Below are 20,194 nucleotides of genomic sequence, written 5' to 3' on the forward strand. Positions count from 1 at the left end.
TCGATTTCCTTTTCCTCATCAATAAACCTCACATCTTTCTACCTCCTTTTAGGATTTGGATTTATGCGAGTCATAAATCATATATTCATGCATTTGAAATATCAATGGTTGTTCGATTCAGATTAAACGATTTAAAAGATGCATATTTTAATTTTGTTTTATAATTCAAAATTTTGAGTTTAAATCTCAACTATCCAATTTGGATCGAATAGTTACCAATATTTCAACTACTTGAATGTGGAAAAATCCCCATTGCACCCTCCTTTTTACTATATCACTCTCTCCCTAGCCACTCTCACTTTTAATCATAATAATTATTGTAATTATTAATAATGGTGTAATTAGAACCACTTGGACTATAACTCAATTCTCCAATAGCGTTGTCTTATTAACTTTCATTCATTCATTTCAACTACATATTTTTTCATAGAAAAGGAATGATTTTGTAGCATAATAATCAAAATGGGTCCAACCCATCACAAATCAATAAAAGGTAATTTAATTATGTGATTTTCCTCAATATGGCTCTATTCTATATATCCATTTTTGGATAAAATTGCAATATACATATACCTACAAATTATGTATCTTCTTCCTCTTGCTTTGGACCCTGTATCTTAAAGCATGTAGTTGAAGACATGACATGTGCAGCAGTGGAGGCTTTTATCATTATTCATTAGCATGTGTCAATGTGCTGTTGAAGGCATATTGCTAGGTAGATAAACACATAGAGGTAGGAATAGTAGCTTTTGGGACAATAAGTAGGGGCATATGATTAGGCATTGGCGAAAGGCTAGCTCCTTAGGTTTTAGTTATAAAGGCATGTTTCAAGTTTGTGTATAATTAGATTCATCACCCACTGGGAAACACAATTAAAACGTTTGTGACTAAAAATGTGACATAATCATGCTGTAAAGCGTATCTAATCACCTAATCATATAAAACAGTATGTTTAAAGATAAGATTACAGTAATATTTTTGTAGATCATAACTCTAATCGAAACTTTACAGGATGGCTCAAATATGTCTGGTCAATTTGGTTTGGTATTACTCCCTCCGTCCCTTAATAAGTGACACAGTTGACCCAATTACGCATACCAATGCTTAATTTTGAGTTTAAATATCTTGAATAATATATTGGAAAAAATTATGAAAATTTGATATTTTGAAAATACTCATCGAGACGAATCTAACGACATCTTATATGATATTATTTATCTTTGTATATTAGTAGAAAAATATGGTTAAAGTAAGTTAGATCAAAATTGCACTTTTTCAAATAGGTCATTTATTGCGGGACGGAGGGAGTAGTAATTTTGACCGACAATTTGAAGCTTTGCTATTAAAATGAAAGTGTAGACAAGTCAGATATATATTTTTAAGTAATTCGTTGGTAACGGAGTTTTATTTATAGAGAAATGTTAATGTGTCTCCTTATGATATTATAGTGAAGATAGAAAGTTTTTTTATTTTTTTATTCGAGATTGTGTTTTTCATTTCTCAAATAGTTAAAAATTGTTATTTTCAAAATATATTTGTGGGTTTGTACCCTTAGCACGCAAGTTAACATAACATCTATTTATAATTGTATTCTACGAATGTGGCACAAAGTTATTTTAAGCAATTATTTTCTGCGAATGCGGGAGTCCACGAACCGGTGTTGGATTTGATGAGTCAGTGTGTTTCGATGGATGACAATACAATGCTTACATCACCTGTTACAAAGGAAGAATTACGTCGAGCCCTTTTTCAGATGCATCCAGACAAGTCCCCAAGTCCAGATGGTTTTAACCCGGCTTTTTATCAGAGATTCTGGCATGTATGTGGTGATGATATTTTTCAGGCAGTGGTTTCTTGGTTGGATCGTGGTTACTTTCCTACAAACCTTACAAAAACAAATATTTGTTTGATCCTGAAGTGTGAAGACCCAGATAATATGAAGGATCTTAGACCTATATCTCTTTGTAATGTTTTGTATAAGATGGTGTCGAAGTTGCTCGCTAATCGACTGAAACGTTGTTTGGATAAATGTGTGTCAGAGGAGCAGTCAGCGTTTGTCGAGGGCCGTTCCATACTAGACAACGCGTTAATAACTACCGAGATAATCCACTCGATGAAGAGGAAGACGAAGGGATGGCGAGGGGAATTGGCTCTCAAGATTGATATTAACAAGGCTTATGATAAAGTGGGTTGGGGGTTTCTTCGTGGTGTGCTTATGCGAATGGGGTTCAATGAGAAATGGATCCAGTGGATGATGATGTGTGTTAGTTCTGTTACTTATTCGGTGCATATGAACTTTGACAGGGTGGGGCCTATTGTACCTGGCCGAGGGTTGCGCTAGGGTGACCCATTATCACCATATTTATTCATATTGGTGGATGAGGGCCTCTCAACTCTAATACATAAGGCAGTTAATAGAGGTGATATTCATGGAATACAAGTATGTCGCGGTGCACCAGTGGTGTCCCATCTGTTGTTTGCAGACGATTATTTCTTGTTTTGCAGGGCTAATGTGGTGGAAGCGCAATGTTTACTCACTATTCTTAAAACTTATGAGACATCATTTGGACAAGAAATTAACTTATCAAAGTCTGAGGTGTTCTTTAGTTGCAATATGAGTGGGACGGCACAAGAGGATTTGTCACACATTATTGGTGTCTGACATGTGATGGGTACTGGAAAGTACTTAGGATTACCTTCGATGATTGATAAGGATAAGCTGTATGTTTTTTCTTTTATCAAGGATCGTATCTGGAAACGAATAAATGCGTGGAGGGGACGAGCATTATCGAAGGCAGGAAAGGAGGTTATGATTAAGTCTGTGTTACAATCTATTCCTTCATACATAATGAGCATTTATCTTATGCCGAGTTCAGTTATAGATGATATTGAAAAGATGATCAATGCGTTTTGGTGGGGAGGAAGGAGTAACAACCGAGGGATTAAATGGATGGCATGGGAACGTATGGCATGCCCTAAAGAGTTTGGTGGCATGGGATTTATGAATTTCAAAGCTTTTAATATCGCTATGGTAGCTAAGCAAGGATGGAGCTTTCTGTCTAAACTTGAATCTCTGGTTGCTAGAGTTTTTGAAGCGAGGTATTTTCCCCGTTCTTCATTTTTGGGTGCTAAACTTGGTAATAACCTGAGCTTTGCTTGGAGAAGTATTTGGAATTCGCGTCAGATACTTTTACATGGATGTAGGTGGACAGTTGGAAATGGGCAGCAGGTCAGCGTGATGAATGACCCATGGGTTCGTGGAGTTCAAGGTAGCTAGATTCAATCCCCACAAAGTCAGGGTGTGCATAGCCTAAGTGTGTTTGATTTGATAACTGACGAGGATCGAGTTTGGAATGTTGATAAGATTGAATCTTTGTTTCCAGATGATATGGTGCAAGTTATTCTCGACACACCACTGTTTGCGGAAGTTCAGAATGATAGAATAACATGGATGATGGAACGGAACAGGAGGTATATTGTCAAGACTGATTATAAACTAGCTATGATGGAGTTGTTATGGAGGATATATTGTCAAGACTGTTATAAACTAGCTATTAAAGGAGCGTGGCAAAGAATCTGGAAGGTGAATTCCCCTCATAAAGCTTATAATTTGTTGTGGAGGATTTGTAGGGGATGTGTTCTGACGCGTCTCCGATTACAATCATGACATGTACAATGTGAGGTGATTTGTCCTTGGTGTGATACAATTGTTGAGGATGATTGGAATGCTTTTGTGGGTTGTACTGTGGCGCGTGAGAGTTGGTATTGGGCAGGACTTTCGACTGTGCGGCAACCGCGAGTTGGAACTGTGAGTAGTTTGGCAGATTTTATTTTTGATATATGTCGTTCAGAAAGTCGAGACATTGTTGGTCGGGTGGCTTTACTTCTTTGGCAAATTTGGGCTGCATGCAATGATACTATTTGGAATTATGCTCATCATACATCATTGAGCATTGGGAGGACGACACTAGATGCATGGTAGCAATGGCAAGAGGTTCATAAACGGCCTCCACTATCGGTAATACAACACAGGCATAATAGAGTGCAAGGCAACAACTCAGTTTGGGAGAAACCGAGCGAGACGTGGTTGAAGTGCAATGTGGATGTCGCGTTCCATGACTGTAACCATATTACAACTTTCGCGTGCTGTGCTAGAGACTCACACGAGCAATTTATTCGGGCTCAAACTCTATGACAGCGGACAAATATGATAGTTTTGAAGGGGGAGGCAGTAGCCTTACTCGAGGTCCTTCACTTTGATGTTGCGAACAGATGAGATCGGGTTGTCTTCGAGTTCGACTCATCTACTCTAGTGCAAACTCTATCGTCTCAGGGTCATGGTGATTCAGAATTCTATGCTATTGTTTCTAGTATTATTTATCAGTTATCTTTACATTCCAACTTCGAGGTGAAGTTTGTTAGGAGACAAGCGAACATGGTTGCTCATACATTAGCTAGGGCGGCATGTTCTTGGGCTAGTCACTGTATTTTTTATTCTTATCCTTCTTGTATTGAACATTGGTTGATTAATGATAATAGTTAAATTTGTTTCTGTAAAAAAAATAAAAATTGTATTATCGAATTTCATTTCTTACTTTGTTCCTTGTTTTTAAACATTTGCAACAAAAAGAAATTCTATTATTTTTTTCATGACATCTTTATAAACATTCTTTTCTCATCTTACTCTTTTGAGGCGCCTTACTTAATTATGAAAAGGGTCTTGTTAACTAGTGCCTCCGGGGCACTAGTTAAGGAAACAAAAAAGAAAATATTTGTATTGAGAATGTCATTCTTTACACTTTTTAAACTTTAACTACACAAGTTTTAATGCACTTATACTATATTTGGTTTTCTTAACAAGTGCTCCTGGGGCACTAGTTAACATTTTCCTTATGAAAATACTCATATTCAAATTATATAACATGAACTGCTTTTGGTTTTCGGATTATATAATCCAAAATATGTCTATATATAAGTAACAACCATAATCCCTCCAATTTCAACAGTTGCGAATTTTGCTTTTAAAAATAATAAAAAAACAAAGTAAAAAAATGATAACAAAAACCTATTTAATAAAATAAAATATATATAAAAATATGACCAAAAAATTCTAAAAAACAAATAAAGCTAATGCAATTTTTGTTTTTTTGAGAATATGAAGAAAAAAATTGTCTAAACAATGGAATTTTAGATTTTGAGGGCAAGTTGTGAATATAAAATTTTGGAATTTTAAATTTTGAGGGAAAGTTTCAAATTTTAGACAATATGATCCAAAAATCTGAAAATGCTCATGAGAAGAGAAAATGGTGGAAAAAGAAAGCTTGTTTGGATTAGCTTATTTTAGAGTTTATGCAAAATAGCTTATAAAAATAAATATTTTTTTTTATGTATTATTTATAAGCTTTTTAATGTAGTTTATAAAAAAATAGTTTATGAAGGTAAAATTTAGTGAGAACTTATGAATTAAGATAAATAATTATTTATTTTCATAAGCTCAAACCAAACGGGGTCAGGAAATGAATTGTGGAAGGATAAAACCAAAAATATCAGCCCATAGGCTTTGGGCTTGCCATCATAATTGAGAGATTGTTTGTTTATTTTATACTCATACATTTAATCTTCACACCCCCACCAAATCTTTATTTTTTGTTTTTATAATTTTAACTTCTTTCTTTTATAAGATAAATTTATTACTGGGAGTATTAGGGATACAAGTACACAAAGATAAGTACTTTAGAAACCTATCAAACTATGGTGGATGTATGATTTATTAAACAAAGAAAATATATACAAAAAAAAACACAATTAATATTTTATATTTTAAATTAAAAATAATAATTTTGAATATTAGATAAATCACCCTCAATTTATTCATTATCCTTAAGAATGTGTTTGGTTTCAGAGACAAGTTGTGAAGAGAGAAATAGGTGAGAGAGAAATTGTGAAGAGAGAAATAGGTGAGAAAGAAAAGAGAGAAGTATGTTTAATTTTTGAAATGACAAAACTATCTTCTTACATAAAAAAACAATGCACAATTTTATGTTATTATTTATAAATTACAATTCTTTAAAAAAAATTAAATTTCAATAAAAATATATATTTAATCTTGTTTACAAAAACTAGTTGCTATAAAAAATAATTGACTAAGTTCGTCAAACTCATTGTACATGTATCCATAAAAATAAAAAATAGCTCACTGTGTACACATAGAAGAAACGTTATCTACCTAGCAGTAGCAGTTTGACAATATGTATTAAATTAAAAGGGTAATAATGGAAAAATGGGATAAAATGCTTGTCTCCCTACATTTCTTCTCATGTCTGCGGAGAAAAGAAAAAGTGGCAAGGGCCCACAAAATTAATCTCTCTCCTCAAACTCTCTGCTCCACCAAATAGGAGAAGTTGGACACTTCTCTTCTATCTCTCTCTCCCCATCTTCTCTCTCTTGTAACTCTCTTCAAATAAACACACCATAAATAAACGTGACTCTTGGAATCATGCATTTCAATCACAAACGACATCATTAACTACACACATGACCACACATAGAGTTTGGAAAGAATACATATATTTTTGGCTTAATTGGACTTTTGGTCCTTTAACTAATTTGTTGTTTTCATTTTGGTCCCATAATTTGTAAAATCAACATTTTGGTGCCTCAACTTTTACTCTGTTAGTAAATTTGGTCCCCCAACTTTTACTCCGTTAATTTTTCAATGTCTAAATTCTTGATTTGATTTTAACCATTTGATTGTATGTCCAATGTATTTTACAGTGAACCGTCAACATCTAATTTTTTTTCCACTTTTCATCATTTCTTCTTCCTTGAATCTTCATTAACCTTTTCCAGAATTTAAAAAAAAAAAAAAAATCCAGAAACTAATTAAATCCATGAAAATACATAAACATCAACCATCATCAACAATAACAACATCATCGTCACCATCGATTTCTGTCAATAACAACTGAGGAAAAAAACCGTTTATACATCAATTGTTTAGATTTGATTTCAACAGATAGAATCCATCGAAACTCAAAGAAGAAAGCAATGGCATGCAATTCTTTTCAACTTCACCTGCCAAATTAATTGAAGTGAAAGACAAAAATGTACTGCAAAACAGGTTGAAGTGAAATAATAATAACAGTGGAGTGGGGAAGAGATTTGCGTATCCACTAAAATGGATTATTCAAATCCATTTCAAATAAAAAAAACAATCCAAATTCAAATCCATTTCATAAAACCAATCCAGAAATAAAAAACACCACACAACAAAGAAAAAAGGACCGGCGCGGTGGTCGCCGGAGAAAATTCATCCGATCATTGTTTTTCTTTGTGGGTTTTGTAGAAAATATGAAGGAGAGTATGTTTATGGTGGTGGTTTGTCACGAAACAATTTGTGGTGGTCTAGATCTAACAATGAAAGTGAGGGTTTGTACACTAAAAAAATGTCTCCGATCCAAAATTAAATTTTAGGATGAGATAGAGAACAAAGAGATGACGAATATTACGTATTTTGTTTGAGAAAAGATGGCCGGAAACACAATGGTAGGTGGCCGGAAAGTTTGGCCGGAAAAGAGGAGAGGGAGTGTATGGTTTTGTAAAGAGGAAGAAAGAAAAGTAAATGAAAGAAAAGTCATGAGGGGAGTAAATTTTGTAAAGAGAAGAAGAAATTATGAGGTTTTTTTCCTTCTGGATTTTTTATTATCAATATTGGTGAAAATAATATGAACATGATGAAAAAGATTGAAGAAGATGAAGAAAGGGAGACATAATTAAGTGTTGTTGATTCACCATAAGATAAAATACACTTACGTAATCTAATGGTCATCCTTTTAAAAATATAATCAAACGGTTTAAATTAAAATAATTAATAGGATCTATGGTGGATCACTTTAAAGGTGATCCACCATAAACATTTGGGGTTAAAGTTAACAGCCAGGGACCTTTTTGACTAACGGAGCAAACGTTGAGGGACCAATATGTTGATTTTACGAATTATGGGACCAAAATGAAAACGACAAATTAGTTAGGGGATCAAAAGTCCAATTAAGCCTATATTTTTTCATTCTTTATGTATTAAATATGATTTTTTGAGTCATGAATATCATGTGAGAATGAATATTATATATGTTAAAAATACAAAGCGGTTGTAAATTTTAATTTGTATTACATTATGTGTTATGTGTTATGCATCTATTATCAATCAAATGAGTATTTAAATAATCAAATAAAATTTTGTGATGTTATATTACTTTAAGGATAAATTATAAATTAAATAGTTTATCACTTTGAAACTATGATAAAATTTATAATCACTTCACTCTAAGCCGTCAAACATGTTTGTGTATATAATTACAAAATAAAATCACATTTACCTTAGTTGAAATTGTAGAACATAGGAAAGGAGAGAGTGGACACTTGTTGTTATTAAGAGAGATAGGTTCGCATGGTTCTTTGGTTTTAAAGAGATATTACAATTCTCACATTAGTATTTACACAAACAACTTATAAACTTACACTTAATAAATATTATGTTGTTAAGAGTATTAAAAATGATAATAATATTTGGGTTAATAGTGTTTTTCACCCCTGTAATATAGGTCATTTCTGATTTTCGCCTCTATAAAATTTTCGGTTTGATTTGCATCCTTGTAAAACTTTTTTTTTCTTCCGGAAAACACCCCTCCTCCATCCAACTCATCAAATGCGCATATGCCACGTCAGCAAATATGTACTGTTATATGGAGGAGGGGTGTTTTCCAGAAAAAAAAGTTTTACAAGGATGCAAATCAAACCGAAAATTTTATAGGTGTGAAAACCGAAAATGACCTATATTAGAGGGGTGAAAAACACTATTAATCCATAATATTTTTTTGTCAAGTATTCTAGTGGTTAGAAATTTACTTTTTCTTTGACCCAAAAAAAATAAAATTACTTTTTCTATGCTGAATAAATGAAGTGTTCAGAGATCGAACTCCGACCTCCGAATATTATATGCAATGATCCTACCAATCGAGTTAAGTTCACGAGAATAAAATGATAATAATACTTATTATTACACAATATGGTTACAAGCTCAAAAATAATTTATTTATGTAATATTTACGATATTTTATATTAAGATTAAATACCACTTATTAATCTTCGTAATATAAAATATCATAAATATTACATAAATAATGTTTTAATGTAGTAGTAATTTTTTCATATAAAAAAAAAAAACTTATTATAAGCTCGAATACTATCGAATGATGATGCGCTATAAGTATAATTATATTTTCATTTTCAAATTTTTTAATTACAAATAAAATGACTTAATTATAATATATTGTCTTAGTTTTTTTTTTACAAGGTATGTTGTCTTGGTTGATGAAAGTATTTTTACCTAAATATTCACAAATTTTTATGCTTTAGTTGATTTTCTTTGTTGAAGGAACGCTTTAGTTGATTTTGGTGGCATTTTACATTGTTTTCTATTTTTTCAAAATTGAGTTTAATTTTATTTATATCAACAATAGGTTAGTACAAGTGCTAAATAATTTTCAATTATTTATACCAATATATAAAGGGAAAACACTCTTTTGTGCAATACTTTTTCTTTCCAATTTTAACCCTTCGTTAAAACTATTTTAACATAATTATTTAAATTATCAAATAAAAAACTAGTACCTCTAAAAAAAAAGAAGTTAAATCCCATTAAAATATGAACAATTCACAAATATAGAATAAACAAGCGACAATTATGGGAATAATACGACCTTATATAAAAAACGGTATTTTGATGTAATATTATTTCTTTCAATTTTATTCTTTATTAATTATTTTCTACAATTTTATCGTATTTTGGCGCTAGTAACCATAAACAAACTAAAAAAAAATATTATAACTATACATTATATAAAATAGTGTTGGTAATTTTCAACCCAATTTTTATTTATATGTTTGTGTACGATTGTTAACTTAGCTTTTAGGTATCATATTATATACTTCATTCAGCAAAATAAAAATATCATACACTTGCATCATGATTGGTTGATGTTTACTAGATACAATGGAATACAAAAATTGAGACCAAGCCTGTAATTTCTTATGAGTTTTTTTGCTGACAATATATGTGCAATGAAAATTTGTCACATCTTTTGTTATCTTGAATTCGTCACATGTTTGGTGAGTATCGAACATATTTACCATGTAAATCTTCAATTTCGTTTGAAGTTATAACACATCATTTGCCGCCTCATGAAGGAGTTTACAAACATTTGGAAACACTGATTGCATTGTATCGATAGAATCATGTAATTTTAGAGTGTCTACGTGGATTAAAATCTGTATCAAACTTGTTAAATATAAAACTTACATTTCACTTTTAACTATTGTGTTCTAAATTAGATGCAAAGAATGACTCTTTTACCAATTTAGTTAGTTGACTCACAAAAGTAAAAAATTGGTCATAATTGGACATATAGGTTTTCCGCTTGAAAAATAAAGTTGAGCCAGAGACTACTTTGCTTTCCTTTCAATTATTAATAATCAGACGAATAAGCTAATAAAATGTTCACAATAAATTCGTAATCCAACTATCTTTTAAAATGGCATATTAGGGAATGCGGGGTAGACAATTATTCTCGATAAATATCTTGTTGTGACGTAAATTCAAGACTAAAATCAATTGTACATACTAAATGTTATAAATTATATATTCAAGTAGAATCTTATAAATGTAAACTCAATTCTACTAGATAACACTAAAACATGTTAAAATCAATTTAACATATCTTAATTAAATTCTTACTCTTCCAACCATAAAAAAAAACTAATAATTCTTTTACTAGTAGCAAACGACTTTGTCTAATGTACACAAATAACTTAAACTTATACAAATTTGTTTTTCATCATTGCGCTCTTGGATCAATATTATTATCACGACATTTTTCCTGCCTCGGAAGCTTCGACTATTTGCAGATTGCCCCTTCACGTGCGTGGTCTGTATGATACTCGGGTTTGGCATCACTCTATATTGATGGTAACTATATCGTTAAATTTGCCTACAATTTGTGCATGTCTTTAGCAGCCAAAAATTTTCATTCATCCGCTTATGCCACATGTAATTGGAATATTATACGGAAGCAACAAGTCCCTCCTAGAATACGGTCTCTACTTTGGCGTTTAGCTCACAGTTGCCTCCCCACCCATGCTCATTTAATTCAAAAGGGTCTCACAATCGATGATACATGTGTACATTGTGGATTGTCAATCAAATCTCATATTCACTATTCCTTTGTATGCGCAAAAGCTATGAGTTGTTGGGAGCTAGTACAACTGGATAGTATTGTGTGTGACCTACTGCTAGGGGTGGGAATAGGCCAGGCCAGGCTTTGATAGGCCTGAGTCTGACCTACGAAATAAATCACAAGCCTGAGTCTAGCCTATGGCCTATCATATCCCGTTTTTCTAGGCCTGGTCTGACCTATTTAAAAGTCTGGACTGGCTTAAAAGCCTACTTACAAGCCTACTTCACATTAAGGCCATCAAATAGTTCATTTGGCCTACAAAATACGTTAAACATGTCTTAAAGCCTACTTAAAAGCCTATTTCACTACAAATAAATTTCAACTAGATTAAAGCCTACATAAAAGCCTATAACAACAAAGCCTATTAAGGGAATAATAGATAGAGAAAAATATGTTTATATTTTTAATATATGCAATTATTTTAATATAAAAAAAATATTTTTTAATAAATAAGTATTAATAGGCCGGCCTATTAGGTTTAACAGTCTTTTTTTAAGCCTAAGCTTGGCCTATTTAACTAAACAGGCTTTCTAAAAAGCCTAAGCCTAGGCCTATCTACTAAACAGTCCAGGCTAAAACAGGCCAGAGCGTAGGCCCCTGTAGGCCGGCCTGGCCTATTCCCAACCCTACCTACTGCGCACCGCTAACGACTTTACTACTCTTTTATTTGACTTTTTTGATAGGATTCAAACCCATCAACAAGGGATGGCATCGATGATCCTTTGGAGTTTATGGAAAAGTCAAAACACTAAGTTACGGGAATGCGTCAATACTACCCCCCCCCCCCCTTCCTTTGTTCAGCGCACACATAACTCTCTCCATGAATGATGTTGTATGCAAAGAGCACGACAACCACATTAGGGTACACATCAAGAAATACTCGTGGGTACACATCAAGAAATACTACCCCCCTCTTCCTTTGTTCAGCGCACACATCCAGAAACGGGGGGCCTTGTTCTGATTGAGGCTATTAATTTTATTGTTAATCAAGGCATGACATATGTTATTTTTGAGTGAGACTCTAAGTTAGTTGTTGAAACTGTTAACTCCAACTCTTCTAATCAAATTGACTTTGCAGATATCATACCTACATGTAAGGATCTTTTCTTATCACACACCAACCATATGTTGTGTTATGTTATGTTATGAGGCAAACAAACAAGATTACTTATAAAATTGTCAGAGCTTCCTTATCTCATCCTAGCCTTATATTTTTTAGAGAAATATTATTTGAACAACTATTTAATGGACAATTTATGTGACAACCAAAATATACAAAGAAATGTATGTATTAACACAAAAACAAAATAAATGGAGAGAAAATATAAGAACACCAATATGAGTACGAAAGATAGAAAGTTGTTACAATATGATTTCTCTATTTTTTATGATGTTTCCTACCTATTTGTACTTGTTTATTACTAATATTAATTAAATGAATTAGTTTTGCTATATTTTTTTATTTTTTTTTTGTAGAAAAACAATTATTACTTTTTATTGTAGTTAAATGAAAAATCTACAATCAAGCATAACAGACAACAATTTTTTGGTTAAAAAAATGTTAACTAGTATTTTTAAGGCATTATTCAAGATTTTTAAATGATAATTTTTTTTATAAAAAAATATAGGCAAAATTACACTTTTAGTCCCTTAACTTAATTTCAGGTAACAGTTTGGTCCTTTATCTTTTTTTCATTTTAATTTAGTCCTTTTTGTCCATTTTCATATACATTTTCAAGCTTCAAATCTAATATTCTTATCCAAACATAAACGAGGATCATAGATTTGAAGACTGAAAGACCATAAGAAAATAAAATCATGAATTTTAAGCTTAAAAATTCATATGAAAATGGACAAAAAGGACCAAATTGAAATGAAAAAAAGATAAAGGACCAAACTGTTACCTGAAATTAAGTTAAGGGACTAAAAGTGTAACTTTGCCAAAAATATATAATCAACTTATCAAAAAAATCAAAATATCAGAAAAACTTAACTATACATTTTTTGGTTTAAAAGAAAGTAAAAAAGAAAGTCAGAAGAAATGAACGCAGATCAACCGCCATTTTTCGACCGCCGAAATCTAACACCGACATGAGGTATAAGAATTTGTCGTTTCTACGTGTTATTCAGAATATTCACGTTCAACTTTCGTATACTGTACAGGATTTACATGATCCACAATTTCACGAAATTTCGTTAACTTTGATTACGGGAATGCGCATGCATGAGTGATTTTGAAAGCTTCATTGCTTATTTCATTGATACATTTAGATAACAATGGCTTCATCATTTATCAATTTCGTGAACACTACTATAGATTTAGTTACATATGCTTTACATGCTCCTTCTGCACGAGCTGTAGTTTTTGGATTCAATATTGGTGGTAATCTTCTATGTGAATTTCCTATTATTTTTTTACTTTATGAATGAGCTTAATGAAGTTAATCAATTAATTAATGATTTTTCTGTTTTTATCTTATGTTTTGAAGGACATTTGTTTATAGAAGTTTTGCTTTTGGTGGTTATACTTTTCTTGCTTTCTCAGAAAAGTTACAAGCCTCCTAAAAGACCCTTGTCAAACAAGGTTTGTTGCTCCTTTTCTCTTTGTGTGTATGTATAATATTTGATTTCTTTTATGTATTTGATTTTTGAGTTATTTTATGAATGTGTGTAGTGTAGTCGTGTTGAGCTGTATAAGGCTAGTGTAAGATTTTTATGTGAAATTAAGTTGGCATTTGTTATGTTATCAATGCAATGGGACATAGTTTTTATGATAAATTTTCCTATTTCATCAAAATTCTAGCTGGCTTTGCCTCTAATCTGTGTGTGAATTAGTATGTTGTGCAACTGAAAAGTGGTTTTCCATTAGTGTTTAGACTTTAGAATTTATGCAAGACATCAAATCTAAACAGAACAATCTGCATTTGTATACATTGGTTTTTGGTAGTTCTATGGAACTTACATGGGGCATCTCATATCATTCTTTTATGATGTTTTAGAGCTTACAACATCGATTGGTTGATCTTTAGATTTCCTATGCTGTTTTTTATTTCAAAAATAGAAAAAAAATTACTGTATGGAATCTCTATCATTTTACGCTGGTTCTTGTACAATCCAATATGAGTTATGTTTTGACATTTTTGAAATTTGTGCTTAATGTCTGTAGGAAATTGATGAACTATGTGATGAATGGGTTCCACAACCCCTTATTCCTTCTCTTAATGACGAGATGCCCTATGAACCACCAGTGCTGGAAAGGTAATCACATTTTCTCCGGCGGCATCACCCTCATATTTTTCTCATTTTAAATGTTTTGAGCACATTAACACTTATGTCGCATTGTCAAAAAGAATGAAAAAAATATTTACTTTTGCGTTTTGTTGACAGAGTGCCTTCCTTAATATTATCTTATGTGGTTTTGTACTTGTGAACTCCGTTCTTGGACTTCTATGGTTATATTTCCTTCTCTTAGAAAGGGCCAGTTAACTAATCATGCCACACTTATCATAGGGTCCGTGTTGTATGGCTATCAAGACATATGACTGACATGATTTTTGTGAAACTCTAAGGTTGGCTCGTTAAGCCGACCCTTCAAAAAAAATTATGAAAGTTTTTAGGGTGAGCCCCGGCACATTGTAAGTTTGCTACCTTGTGACATGGTACTGGTAGTCAGGACCATAACAGGGTTAAGGTTGACAGATCAGACCCTACCCGGACCCACTACGATGGGAGTCTTGTTCACTAGAGCACCCTTTAAATTCTTAAATTTATTGCTTCTTTAAATAAGTATAAATTAAAAGTTCTCCGGTGTGATTTCATAGGTTTTTAGATTTCCCATTCTTGTTTTCAATGTCACACATTTTCCTAACTGTTAACTTTTATCATATATTGGGGACCTGTACATTTTGTTATAGTTAAAAATAAGGAAGGTTCGTGTTAGATTAAAATAGAGGGAGACTTGTATAATTCTAAAGAAGTATTATTGGTTGATGAAGTATATTCTCTTGACAAATTTCTGTAATGAGCTCAATTCATCATTTAAGTGAAACATTAGAATTACAGTCTGGACTCTGGACAGATAAATGACATGATCAGCTCATAGTTTTTGTAAGTTAAACAGTAGGTTATTCTGAAAAAACAGCAAATTATCTTTTTTGCTTACTCCTGATAAGGAGGTATTTCTTATGCAGTGCTGCTGGGCCACATACCATAGTTAATGGTAAAGAAGTTGTAAATTTTGCTTCAGCAAACTATCTTGGGCTTATAGGTCATCAAAAGTTACTTGTAAGTTGTAAGGAAATGATCCCATATCAATAAAGTCTTTTTGTTGGGAGTGGTCTGATGCAGTGACTCTATATTTACTTTGTCTTGTAGGACTCATGTTCATCTGCTTTAGAGAAATATGGTGTTGGTTCTTGTGGTCCCCGTGGGTTTTATGGAACAATTGGTAAGGCTTGATCTTAAGGTTTGTTTTTGAGGAAATACTTGTTCCCTTTACCTTATGATGCTTTTCTTCTTCCCAGATGTCCATCTTGACTGTGAAGGGAGAATATCAAAGTTTTTAGGAACACCTGATTCAATTCTCTACTCTTATGGACTTTCCACCATGTTCAGTGCTATTCCTGCTTTCTCTAAAAAAGGCGATATAATTGTAGCGTAAGTATGCATAACTTGTCTTTAAGTATCTACTATGGAATCTTTTTCAATTTTTCGTCAGTTTTTTTTGTCCGATGACATTATACTGGCCATTGATAACCAGATACCACATGTAGAACTATATTATTGGTTTTACTTACCTCTTTATTAAAATGGTGTAAAGAATGATCCAAATTCATCTCCATCAACTTTATATTTCAAAATTTAGCGAACTTAAGTCACTTGTACCAGCTGATCAATGGAGGTGTTGTTTATATAAATCTGGTGTTTTAAGCTGGTTCAGTTCATACATAAATTTATATCTTTTAACAGGGATGAGGGAGTCCACTGGGGAATACAGAATGGCCTTTATCTTTCTAGAAGCACAGTGGTATATTTTAAGCACAATAACATGGATTCTTTAAGAGAAACTTTAGAGAACATTACTTCCATATATAAGAGGACCAAGAATTTGAGGCGTTATATTGTCATTGAAGCTCTCTACCAGGTAGATCTCATCGTTCATGCATGCTGTTATATTTACTTTACACATCTGTACTGTGCTTCTGATGGAGCGTGTACAACATTTAGGTATAAAATCAAAGAGCTATACCAATTGCTTGCTTCTTGCAACTTGTGGTATCGGTAAATTGTACTATATGAACTACTATTTCTGCTGAGATATTACAGTAATTAGCAAATGAAATTTGAATATGTATTTATGAAGGATTGTAGTAAACACTTTGAGTCTGTTGGCGTTGCTGTTATATTGGTGTCTATTGCGATGTTGTTCCTTAAAAGAGTATTGCTAATCTGCTACTTGCCCTGGTTTTCTCAACCATTAAGTTGTAATAGTTATTTTTTCTGTAGTTGTCATACTAACAACATCTATTATGCTCATAATATGCCTTACCTGCTGCATGCAAACTAAAATTGCTTGATCAGTAACTATTGACAATTGTTTCCTCGACATTTTTTCAGAACTCTGGCCAAATAGCACCCTTAGATGAGATCATTAAATTGAAGGAAAAATATTGTTTTCGTATTTTACTGGATGAGAGCAACTCATTTGGTGTGCTTGGAAGTTCTGGAAGAGGTCTCACTGAACACTATGGAGTTCCAGTATGTCGCGTCATTTTTTGGAGATCAAGACTATTTGATTAGCTTTTGACTCACTAATTATTTCACGACTGAACATTTAATTTTATTATGAAAAGGGGAAAAAAAAAGTTCAAACTACCCCTATTTGAAAAGATTTAGGGTTCGGGGGTTAGTTACATAAAGGGAAGGTATTAGCACCCTCTATGTCCGTAGTACTCTACGGGAACCTCTTGATTTTATTTAATTAATGTGCTATAACTTGCTTGCTTATTTTCGAAAAGAAGGAATTAAAGTGGAAAAATAAAGACCTAATTATCTACATTTTTAGTGATTTGGAAGGACATGGTCCTCTGCCTACGTACCCGTGAGGGATCAAAACCTCGTAGTTCGGGGTAGAAATTGACGTTTGATTGGTTGTGTGTTTTTTTTTTATTAGTTTTGAAAAAGGTTTTAAAAATAAAAGCCAAGTGGCAAAATAAGCTTGTTTGTGTTTTTTAAAGAAAAAGGACTCAAAGATGATTAGATTGATTGAAGTTTGATTAAGAAAATAAAATAAAAAGGACGATCACTTGATTTAGGATCAAGGTTTATTATAAAAAATATTTTTTTGTGATTTTTTTTGGTTATTTGCATGTTTTTGTTGTTTTTGAATAATTGCTAAACTAACGGAGCATAAAGAATAAAAACGCGGCTACCCTAAGTTAGAAATATAAAATCTATGACTATTACATAAAAAGCCTATTTACATTCTAAGGTCTGCAATAAAATTAAAATGCTAAGAAAAATAAATAAATACGAAGAAAGAATAAAAAAAAAAAAAGGTCCAAACACATGGTGGGGTGCAGTGGTAAACAGGGGTGTGCAGAAAGCAGAAAAAAAGAATTGGGCTTAAGGAAACGAACCGGGTCGTGGGTCATGGGTCATGGGTTGACCCGTTTGGGGGATATATAAGGGTTGTAACCCTAAATCTCTCATTTTTCTCACCTCTCCTTCTCTCTCTTCCGTTCTCTTTCTCTCTCTAAATCCCTATCCTCTCTCTTCTCTCTTCTTCTCCGGTGGAGGTGAGGCGGCCGGGAGAAGTCCGGCGCGGTGGCCGGCGAGCCATCGCGGCTGCGCCGCCGCGCCGGAGCTAAAAACTCCCTTTTTTTTTATTTTTTTTCGCTCTTTCTCTTCCTCTTTTCCCCCCTTTCGTGATACTAAACCCAAAAATCCCAAAACCTTTACCCAAACGTCTAGATCTAAAAAAGAAAGAAATTTATACCTTTTTGTTTTTTTGTGGATCCGGTTTCGTGATGTGATTGTCGCTGTTGTGACGGTTTGTGCGCCTCTGTGTGTGCGTGTATGTGCTGTGTTGTGTTGCCCGCGGTCGTATTTCCGTTTCTGTGCGCGTGCGTGTGTTGTGGCGTGGACTGGTGCGTGTGCGTGTGTTGGTGTTGCGGTTTGGACTGGTGCGTGTGTGTTGCCGTGCCGGTTCTGCTTTTCTGTGGGATGTGTTTGTTGCTTGCCGTTGTGTGTGGCTTCTCTTGTTCCCGTATTCTGTTGTGTGTGGCTTCTCTGTTTTTCTTCCCTTTTTTATTGTTGTGCAGGTCTCTATTTATAGAGTGAGTTTGGGGCTAGAATTTGTTACTGATGAGCACAAAATCAGTGGCTTGTGGAGGAGAAAAAAGGAAATGCGTCTGTTTTTTACTGGATTTGTTTCAGAGGAAGCGTGAATCCGGATTTGGATTAGAACAGCGTATGCGTGATGTTGTTATCTTGAACCTGGACACTTTTGGATTTTTTGGACTTTTTGGGACTTAAAAAGAAAAATTAATAATAAAAGGATAATGTCTACATTTTTGGTTTTAAATAAAAAAATAAAAGAAATTTAATCTAATTTTGGACTAAAATTAAAATTTAGAATTCTAAACTAAAAATTTAAAAGATGGAAATAAATAATTAAAGACTGAGAGAAGAGGGCCCGATTCGGATTTTTATGAGGTATTTCAAAATACCTCCCTGCCGAATTTTTCACTGAAATGCGAGTCTGGTCCGAGTTCGGAGACGTGTGTCAGTGGGACCTTAGGTCAAAATTTGGGGTATGACAGATGCCCCTATTTAAGTTTCTTCGCTCAGAGATTCGAAGGTAAAATCTTCGACTCGACGAGCCGAAGAGACTTAAATACAAAAGTGCACCAATTTTGACCTAAGAGGTTTATGAATGCTCATGATTTAATTATGAATGCATGATGACAGTGACGGCTTGACTGGAATGAAAAGACACTAGGATACCCAAATTCTTCGAAGAAAGGGATCCGACTTTACTGGGGAATCTGGTTTCACTGGGGAAGATGGTTGTTCCTCATTGTCTCGACATCTCGAAACAAAGTGCAAAGGTTCAGACTTCAATGTCCATTTGTGGACTTGGTTTTGAAAAATGAAATAATAGAAGGGTGCAAGCTATTTGTTGGTTGAAATTGGCCACTTGTTACAGGCTGTTCGTTGGTTGGAACTGGTCGCTGAGCATAAAGATAAAAGATTGACATGAGTTGTTCGTTTGTTGGAACTAGTTGCTCGGAAGGTAAGAGATATTGGCATAGGCTATTCGTTTGTTGGAATCGGTCGCTGGGCATAAAGATAAAAGATTGACATGAGTTGTTCGTTTGGTGGAACTAGTTGCTCGGAAGGTAAGAGATATTGGCATAGGCTATTCGTTTGTTGGAATCGGTCGCTGGGCATAAAGATAAAAGATTGACATGAGTTGTTCGTTTGTTGGAACTGGTTGCTCGAAAGGGAAAAAAACTGACATAGGCTATTCGTTTGTTGGAATCGGTCGCTTGAAAGGTTTGGATTGGTGACATCTCTAGAACAGCTACGCTGGGGATGATACCTGGAGTTTGAAGTTGACATCGAGATTAACTAGCGTTGTGACTAGTACGGCTTTCCACCGGGGATGACACTTCGAAACTAAAGTTGAAATTGGCATTGATTAGTGACATGACTTAGCACGGCTTTTCGCCGGGCATGACACCTTTGAAATTTGAAATTGACATTGATTAGTGACATAACTAGCACGGCTTTACGCCGGGGATGACACTTTTGAATTTGAAATTGAAATTGACATTCATTCGTAGAAACTTGCGGCTTGACACAATGGTAAGCTTCGACTGATGCAATTATGTGTGAAT

The 20,194-nt window shown here is 33.5% G+C and overlaps 1 protein-coding gene and 1 non-coding gene across 2 annotated transcripts in view; both read left to right on the forward strand.

Annotated features, from left to right (window-relative positions):
* Nucleotides 1-13,511: 13,511 nt before the first annotated feature.
* Nucleotides 13,512-20,194, forward strand: part of LOC11419184 (long chain base biosynthesis protein 1) — a 33,217-nt gene continuing 26,534 nt past the window's right edge. The window contains exons 1-8 of the mRNA XM_039832736.1: nucleotides 13,512-13,674; nucleotides 13,781-13,875; nucleotides 14,458-14,549; nucleotides 15,482-15,575; nucleotides 15,666-15,738; nucleotides 15,815-15,947; nucleotides 16,260-16,434; nucleotides 16,908-17,048. Coding sequence (XP_039688670.1) covers nucleotides 13,569-13,674; nucleotides 13,781-13,875; nucleotides 14,458-14,549; nucleotides 15,482-15,575; nucleotides 15,666-15,738; nucleotides 15,815-15,947; nucleotides 16,260-16,434; nucleotides 16,908-17,048 — 909 coding nt within the window. The 5' untranslated portion in view covers nucleotides 13,512-13,568. The remainder of the gene's footprint in view (nucleotides 13,675-13,780; nucleotides 13,876-14,457; nucleotides 14,550-15,481; nucleotides 15,576-15,665; nucleotides 15,739-15,814; nucleotides 15,948-16,259; nucleotides 16,435-16,907; nucleotides 17,049-20,194) is intronic.
* On the forward strand, nucleotides 14,762-14,886 carry LOC112418806 (U11 spliceosomal RNA). Its single transcript, XR_003008886.1, has one exon. It is a non-coding gene; the product is annotated as a U11 spliceosomal RNA (small nuclear RNA).

This window comes from Medicago truncatula, chromosome 1 (genome assembly GCF_003473485.1).
Source record: "Medicago truncatula cultivar Jemalong A17 chromosome 1, MtrunA17r5.0-ANR, whole genome shotgun sequence".
Lineage (NCBI taxonomy): Eukaryota > Viridiplantae > Streptophyta > Magnoliopsida > Fabales > Fabaceae > Medicago > Medicago truncatula.